The 8,762-nt window shown below is 44.0% G+C and overlaps 1 protein-coding gene across 2 annotated transcripts; it reads right to left on the reverse strand.

Annotated features, from left to right (window-relative positions):
- Positions 1–920: 920 nt before the first annotated feature.
- On the reverse strand, positions 921–6,039 carry LOC136542201 (probable serine/threonine-protein kinase PBL19). Of its 2 annotated transcripts, none has more exons than XM_066534529.1 (4): positions 5,243–6,039; positions 3,054–3,314; positions 2,435–2,557; positions 921–1,753 (listed from the first exon to the last, which is right to left on the reverse strand). In XM_066534529.1, exons 1-4 carry the CDS (start codon positions 5,648–5,650, stop codon positions 1,319–1,321), a joined length of 1,227 nt encoding a protein of 408 aa, XP_066390626.1. In that variant the 5' UTR covers positions 5,651–6,039; the 3' UTR covers positions 921–1,318. The 2 variants fall into 2 exon arrangements, with proteins under 2 accessions (XP_066390626.1, XP_066390625.1); XM_066534528.1 differs by having other exon boundaries at positions 925–1,753; positions 5,251–6,039.
- Between the last annotated feature and the right edge of the window lie 2,723 nt (positions 6,040–8,762).

Below are 8,762 nucleotides of genomic sequence, written 5' to 3' on the forward strand. Positions count from 1 at the left end.
GGATACATGGCATCCAAACAAGGTTTAAGAGTTTTTTTTAGATCGATGGAGCTATTAACTAGCTAGTAGCTACTAATAATTAGGTTTCTAATATAAATAGATCTAGCTAATAGTTTAGCTAATTGTTAGTTGAGTGCAATCCAACAACTACCTTATTAGTTGGGAAAACCAGCTAATAATAGCCAATAGTTAGCTAGCTAATATTAGCCATGAATTATTAGCAACTACTTAATCTAAAAAAATGAATTATTAGCACCTAATGGATTCAAGCAGGATCTAAGCCAACTTTTAGCATTCGTCCTTATTAATTTCCTGATAATTTTGGTCCACATTTTTGGAAATCAAATTTCCAAAAACTGAATAGACCGAATTACCCGATTGCATGCCCAATGCAACCTGCCAACCATAATTATCTCAATGTCTTTCGTGTTAGTTACAAATTCCTTCCTCATTTCCTCAGTGCAATTGCTCCACGCAGTTTCCCTTGCCATGGAGTAACTATTCCCTAATAGCTAAAGTTTAGGGCACGATACAAATCTGTCTCGTTTTGCTTTTTTTAAGTGCCTCTTTCTTTGCATTGGAAAGAGGTCTGGGAGCAGAGGGAGCGACGGGTTCAGCACTGCCAGCCTGTTCGGTTGGCTGGTTCGTATCGTTGCTGGTTCGTTTATGTGAGAGAAAAGTACTACCGGCTGGTTCGTGTGAATAGTAGCCATGTGAGGGGGCTGGCCAGCCAGCCCAGCCAGCCCCAGCCCAGCGATCAGGCTTAAGATTTTTTCATGCATCTTTAATCTGAATCTTTGACTTTTGCCAGTGAAACAAAATAACGACCGAGATAGACACAATACATACAAATAATAATAAACACGAGATGGAGTGCTCACAAAAGGCCAAACAATTTGTGAAAATTTATGTAAGTAGAAAAGGTAGTAACAAGAACCCATTGAAATTCAGTACAGTCAAAATTGTGGGTTATTTTTATAAATTATGTGTTTCTATGCTTGACGAAGTTCTTGCCAGTTGCTTTCTGAAACTTTGTGCTCTCGTGTCTGATTTCACTCAATTATGCTAAAACAGATCTTTTTGTAGAGCCAGAGCAAATTTTTCTTCTTCAAAATGCTCACTTTCGAAAGCTAAACAAAGTTCAATCGGCCAACTCCTCTCTATGTACAAGTCGTCTAAGTAATGTGTCCAAAAATTTATATGTAAGGCCTCAAGAGTAACACTCCTGTGCTGTCACAACTCACGACTAAGACTAACCAATGGACTCAGAATTCAGAAATAAGGCAACAGCGCCTTCACCGGCGACGACATGCAGCAATCACCGCCTGGACGGCGTGGCAGCGTCGGCTTTCTTCCCCTTGGCGCCGGGGCCGCCGGGAGTCCGGCTGTCAGGCTCGGCGTGCGCCTGCACGGCCCGCCTGAGGACCTCGACCACCTCGCTCATGGTGGGCCGCTCCTTGGCGTTCTTGAGCAGGCAGCTGTCGGCCAGCTTGGCGATCTCCCGGGCGGCCTTCACCGAGTACTCGCCAAGGAGCCTGGGGTCCATGATCACCCGGAAGTTGCGGCTGTCCGGCGGGAACTGGACCACCCACTCCAGCAGCTTCTGCTCCCCCGCCGGCTTGTTCCTGTCCAGCGACCGCCGCCCCGTCAGGATCTCGTACAGCACCACGCCGAAGCTCCACACGTCGCTCTTCGCAGTCAGGTGCCCCGAGTCTATGTACTCCGGTGCTGCGTACCCCTGCGTCCCGACGACCTGTAACACCACATCACGCGACAGAGCTGTCAAAACAGAAACAACCCTGCGGTAGTAACTTTCAGGGGCGTGCAGTCATGAATCATGCTTATGCAATCAAGCGCCACATTGACTGTTTGATGCTATCTTCAAGCCCTGCGTCAGCATGGCGCATAGTGCAATTGTTCAGTCCCATGACAGTGCCGTGCATGTGACGCATTAGGGGGTGTTTGGTTCCTACAGGAAAATTTTAGTCCCTGTCCCATCGAATGTTTGGACACATGCATAAAGTATTAAATATAGACGAAAAAAATAACTAATTACACAGATTGTGGCTAATTTGCGAGATGGATTTTTTTAAGCCTAATTAGTCCATGATTTGACAATGTGGTGCTAAGTAATATATATGCTAATGGCGGATTAATTAGGCTTAATAAATTCGTCTTGTAAATTAGTCTCCATCTATGTAATTAGTTTTATAATTAACTCATATTTAGTTCTCCTAAATAGCATCCAAACGTTCGATGTGACATGGACTAAAATTTAGTCCATGGAACAAACACCCCCTTACGCATAGAAAAAAAAGTGAAGGCACCATTGACAATGGAAGCCCAGGCTCGTCCGTCAGCTGCGCGTAGATCGAGCAGGTACACTGCATTGCTTACGTATCCAGTCAGCAACAGTACGAGTAATGCAACGTACCGCGGTCGAGACGTGAGTGTTTGCTCCAGTTGGCCCCTCCCTGGCTAGGCCGAAGTCTGATAGCTTCGCTCTGAAGTCCTTGTCCAGTAAAATGTTGGACGTTTTGAAGTCCCGGTAGATCACCTGACCAAAACGCAGAATTCAGGCATTGGGATAAGGATTACCTTTTCTGAATGAAAAACTTGAAAACAAATAAGAACAGTATTGTAGCACACGTTATGAAACAATGGCATGACATAGTCATGACACTACTAGTATGCGATATTTTGATCTTGCTTGATGGCTCATATGCTGCACAATAGTCAGCTGGAGAACTGGTGCCAGGCCAGGCTGAAATGTTTGGTACAAACAGCAGAGCTAGAAGAGAAATTGGCTACGGTGGCTGCATGTCATAGCCTTGAACATTGAACTGTGCTTTCTGGAAATGTCAAAGTTGGCTTCCTTGGAATCTTTGGGGAAAGTAGTCAGGATGACTTTGTCTAGTTAGGAAGCTTTTCCATTTCAAAAACCATGGAAGATATGCTATCCTTGTTCACAAAAAAGAAAAGAAAGATATGCTATCCTTTGGAGGTAAATTGAAAACACACAATCAGTGTAGGTTTGAAGAACACTTGATTACCTGAACTTCTACCCCTTCATGCAGGTAAGCCAATCCTTCAGCAGCTCCCAAGATAACCTGAAGCCTTCTGTTCCACGACAGAGGAGGATTAGCTCGCCTGAACAAGTGGTCTTCCAAGCTCTTATTGGGCATAAACTCGTAGACCAGCAATCTTTGTGCCCCTCTTTCGCTATCAACAGCACAATATCCAAGTAGCTTTACAAGATTTGGGTGCTCCAGAACACCAAGAAACTGTACTTCTGCCAACCATTGCTTATGTCCCTGTCACAATAAAATTAAAAGAAACTGCAGACTATTAGAAAACTTAATAATGATGTATAGAAGGATAGTATAACCATATATAGATTTCATGAAGAAGTAAGTAAACAGGTAGGGAACAAAGATTTCCTGATAGTCTAAGAACACTAAGTAGACTATGGCATTAACCACTTCTAATATTGCATTTGAGCGCATTTCTTCCCAGACTAGCTAATTCACATTCTGATATGCCAATTAGTACAGGGAGGTAATATATATAGCACAAGGCATCGTATTCCTAAGGCAATCCATTGGTTGATTCAGTCCAGACAGCAGCGTCAATTGGAACTAACACAGGTGGAATCAGCTTCCTGATAAAAAAATATATATCTTTAGCACCTAAAACGGCATCATTACTTAAATTCACTATACTGCATAAATCCAAGAATCCACTTTGTATTGCTGAAAAACTTCTCAATATGCAGAGAAAAAAAGCAACAAAACAAATTCGCTACTGTCCCCAAATCAATACCATACATACCTGGTATATTTACTTTTTATCAGTGATCATTCACAAAATCAGGAGTCGATCATTCACAATTATAAACGATGGATAAAATGTGTTGTACAAAATGATAGCTGACTTTTCTTTGCTAGTTGGCATGCAAAGATTTGGTAGTGGTCAACTAAGATTAGTATCATGAACGTACAGGTTGCCCACCAAAGAGCCTCATTCTATCCAGTGGTCTCCTTTGATTGAGCAAATTCAATAGTGATTTTTTGAATACAGCTAGAAGGTTGGTGGACATCGTTTTCTGGACATCATATTTCTCCTCTTGAACATGTAAACGGTCATCCATGGTTTTTATGCTTACTGCAAGCTCTTTTTTGTATGATTCCAAATATTCAACATTCAGATTTATCAAAGTAAACTTTGTTGTCTATAGTTGGAAGGTTACAGTTAATCAAATAGTTATTTCTGTACTTACCCTCCGCTTAGCTTGTTTTATGAACAAAGGAATATAACTCCTATAACGTGTTTTTGATTCCTGTTAACATTGCATACAGCAGGCAGCCAGCTAATCAGGAATTGACTATTTGCAACTGAACAATTACAAATGTCAGCTGAAAAGGATTGACATTATTATGAAATTTACTAATCCCCATCGATGGGCTCATAAACTCTATATATGCTTTCACTCGGAATCCATTCGTACTAAAAAATGTTAGTTGGTCTTAACGTGTACCCATGGTCCAACTGCAAAAGCAACATAAGTGTACTAGTCAATGACTATATGTCTATATTGGATCCTTGAAAATTCTTCATTGCCCCTTGTCTATATATCTAATGAAGTCCAAGCATCCTAACAATGCATACTGTATCAACAAGCACCAGATCACAAAAGTCCATAAATCTGGCAAAACTACACATTGCTGTTGCAGATAAACAGATTGAAAACAGAAAGAAAAAAAATCTGCAAGTTCCATAAAAGCTAAACCTGTTATGAGCAGATTCCACGTGTTTTGTCATTTTCTCAATGCTATGCTACTGTTTCACTCAACATCATATATTCATATATAAAGGAAAACATAAATGAACCCCCCCCCCCCCCCCCCCCCCCCCTCCCCTCTTTCGTTTTCGGAAAACACGGTAGTAGAGATCTGTCCCATACTAATTCCCCGCAAACCATTTCTCTGATCCTTCCCAGTCCTCCCAAAAACGGTACACTCCGACATCAATACCGTAAATGTAGCATCCACTTCTGATTTTTGTTCTCTAGCTACACAGATTATCACGGGAAACATAGCAGGCAGTTTCGTTTCAAAAACAGAGAATAGCAAACTGTTGTGGAGAACCGAATCACCGACGGCATGTGAACGCCCTCTGAGATACGGCCAGAGAGACGGCAACAAGAGGAGTGATGTATCAAGGACAAGCAGAGCAGACGTACGGACGGACCTGCATGCCACGCTGGTTGAGCTTCTTGACGGCGACGGGGACGCGGTCCCCCTTGCCGTCTGCGGCGCGGATGAAGCCCTTGTAGACGCTGCCGAAGCCGCCCTCCCCGAGCTTCTGCGCGCGACTGAACTCGGCGGTGGCGCCCTGGAGCTCCTCGTAGTCGAACACCTGGAGCTGGCCGTGACCCCGCTCCTCGTACAGCGACGAGATGCTCCGCTGCGACAACTGCGACGAGCCGGCCGACCCCGCCGACTTGCTCACCGGCCGCGCCGCGCCCGAGTCGTCCGACCGGCTCGTGCTCACCGCCGACGCCGTCGTGGTGGTGGTCGTCGTCATCGTGGTCGCGGGGCCCGACACCGACGCCCCTCGCTTCCCCGACGACGACGACGATCCCCAGCATCTGGACCTCCGCCGCTTGAACCAGCCCAGGCAGCTCATGTCCCCCGCACCCGGCACAAGCTATAACAGCAGCTCCGCAACCGCAAGACGAGCAGCTTCTCGCGCCGCGGTTACCTACAGCCGCGCTAGGAGAAGAGCGTGCCGTGCCACTCCTGCCTCTCGGTGAATCGGAGGTTGTGACGCCTCTTGTAAGACGCGACGTGGGGCTGAGAGGGCAGTGTGAACGTCGGGAGGAAGGGGGAGCAGTGGGGGAGGGAGGAAGAGAGCGCCCGACAGCGGAAGGTGGGCACGGCCCGCGGCTCGTACTTGCGTTGCGCGAAGCTGGCTGGGTTGGGTGGCCGTGGCCGTGGCCGTGCGGGAGGGAGGAGGGCGCGCGTCCTCGGCCCGCTTCTGTACCGCGGCCGTGCGGTGGGCGGGTGGGGGGGGGGGTTTTCTGCTGGCTCGTCGCGTCCGGTTGCGGGGCAACGCGGTGTGGACGGGTGGGTGGGATGGGGACGGCTCTCCGGGCCGAACGGGGACGGGCGGATCGTATCGTGCTCTCGGTCCGCCGCCGGTTGGCTGGTGCTCTCGCGACAGCTTCTGTTGCGAACCGCAGGGGGCTTCCGGTTGGCTGGTCCTCCAGTCTTTGCGCGGATGCCGGACGGGAAGAAAATCTCGTGTTTCGAGTGGGGTCTAGCCAGAATTCTTCCGGGATCTCATGGTGAGCTGACGGTTACCACCTGCTACCAGCTAGCTGAGACAAGTACTCCCTTGCACATTGGCCTGTTCGGTTAGCTGGTTCGTATCGTTGCTGGTTCGTGAAGAAATACTGTTGACTGGTTTGTGCGAGAGAAAGACACTGTTCTGGCTGAAAATTTACGATCATTTACAATAAGCCACAGCTAAACGAACAGACTGTGGGTCCGTTTTGACCTCGGTGACTCCTGAGTCCTGACCCAGGGAGTTCGGTGAGGACGCTTTCGACAAGTGGGAACTCAACTCATCCTAGAACTGGTTTGCAAGTGGAGATCAGATGACTATCCTGATAAGATATCAGTTGGAAATGACATAGAAAAGGAAACATAATTTGTTGACTCAATCATTAACTTTCGGACTCCAACTAGCCAGAGGTACCGATGTTTGTAACAAACAAAATAAAAGCACGTACAAAGTAACAGAAGGAACTTTTCTTGTTGGGTAAATTTGTGCGACAATCAAATTTTAACCTAAACTATGAAATTATGTTTGAAATATGTTTGAGAGGGTGCTGTCCACGCTTGCCACGCGGTAACCTAAACTATGAAATTAGGTATTAGGTATTATATGCCCTCCAACTATTCAAGCTAAATCTATTTAGTCAAGTAATAATTGATTTCAAAGGTAGGTTATCTATTTCTAAAAATAATAAAAAAACTACTTTAATCTCTAAAAGTTCATGACTAATATATTGTATTTTTTTAAAAAAAATAATATTTTTCTTTTAAAAATGTTACTCTAATATGTTGTAATTTTTTTTTAAAAAAATACTAATTTTCTTTAAAAAAATGTTACATATATCTATCTATAGTTGTTTGGAACTTATTTATTTATGTTTGTAGTCATGCTTATTATTTATTTGAGTTATCATTTTGCAATAATCAGAACTAAAGATCAACTAATAGGATCTGGCAAACTATAAGTACATAGAAAGATGTGAAAGACGACATCAACTTCACAGATGTCATGCTCCATCATAGGTATAGATCGGCAATGCATTGCTAGCGCTTTATTTTATATTGATTGCCTGATTAGATTATAGGTTTCAAACAAAGTAGTACCTCAAACTTCATGTGGTCAACATAAAGCAGTATGGCACAAAACAATAATTTAAACAAACAATAGACATGACCACAAGCAATAAAACACTAGAAACAAGAATAAATATGATCAACATAATTCTATAATAGACCACTAACAAATATACAAGATTTTAGTAAAACAAAGGTATTAGCTTCATTTTTCTAACTCTAGATAAATTAGTTATGGTTTTTTAAAGATTATACTTGACTGTTGTTATTTTTAGAAAATAGAAAACCACCTCGAAATTAACTAGAGAACAAATCTGCCTAGTCTTAACACACTGTCCCGATGGTGAAGATTGTAAGCCAGCATTTCTTGAAGGTTTTCTCTAGTTTTCTCTAGCCAATGTTTTTTTTTCAGTGGATACCAGATCTCGTTGTCAGGAGCGTGTGACTTTTTCGGTCTTCAAAGACTTTGGCGAGGGTGTTTATAGGTGCCCCTTTTATTTGCTATCTTCACAGTGCGATCTTCAAACTCCGACGGACAGTGGATGTTCGAAGGAAGAAGAAGACCGATTTAGTCTTTGATGTACTCTTATTTTTTAGAGGTTGTCTTGTGTCTTATTATCCATCGCTCGTACCGGTCTTTGTTTTTCTTGAGATATATTAAATGTGATACTCTTTCGAATGTCTTTATAAAAAAAGCAATAGAAAAATATCCAGCCCCGTTTCCATAGTTCAAAGTTCAAAATCGAAATACCGTGCATGTTGAAAAGCGTAAGATACCAGACATTACCCCTTTTCTTGTTTGGGTGCGCTTGGCATCACCTCGCGACATATCTTGGACTTGCTTACGACTTTCTGTGGTCACATGGGATGCATGATAAATGTTCCAAATGTACTTTCCGCAGATCTTAACGCACTTTAATCAGCTTTTTTCACGTCACCTGCTGCACTAACGTGTGCAGTTTTTTAGAGTTTAGACCATGCAACAAAACCGTTTTCTCCTCCGTTTTTCCAGTGGACTAAAACAAACGTAGAGAGAGAGAAGGTGTAGCCGGCAGCCTGTGCGGCTACTGGGCACCACCGGCCAGTCCTGGTTCCTGATCAGATGACTGATCTCTCCCCCTCCTTGTCCTTGGAGAGAGGAAGACGATGTTGACGCCTCTCAACTCTGGACGCGTCTTCCCGGTCAAAGCACAGCAGCACACGGCATATTTATGGGTTTGGAAACTGGGCCTCGTTTAGATTGTAAGTCTCTCTCTTTATTATATCAAATCTTTGATACATGTATGGAGTATTAAATGTAGATAAAAAAATAATTAATTACACAGTTTGATTGTAAATTACGAGACG

The sequence above is a fragment of the Miscanthus floridulus genome, chromosome 3, assembly GCF_019320115.1.
Source record: "Miscanthus floridulus cultivar M001 chromosome 3, ASM1932011v1, whole genome shotgun sequence".
Lineage (NCBI taxonomy): Eukaryota > Viridiplantae > Streptophyta > Magnoliopsida > Poales > Poaceae > Miscanthus > Miscanthus floridulus.

What these genes read in the sequence shown, in the direction of transcription:
- LOC136542201 (XM_066534528.1), bottom strand. Translation starts at nt 5,688, where the DNA reads ATGAGCTGCCTGGGCTGGTTCAAGCGGCGGAGGTCCAGATGCTGGGGA. An exon ending in TCAACCAGCGTGGCATGCAG is followed by an intron (nt 3,315 to 5,250) that starts GTCCGTCCGTAC and finishes TTATTGTGACAG; the next exon opens with GGACATAAGCAATGGTTGGC. An exon ending in ACACTCACGTCTCGACCGCG is followed by an intron (nt 1,754 to 2,434) that starts GTACGTTGCATT and finishes GTGGTGTTACAG; the next exon opens with GTCGTCGGGACGCAGGGGTA.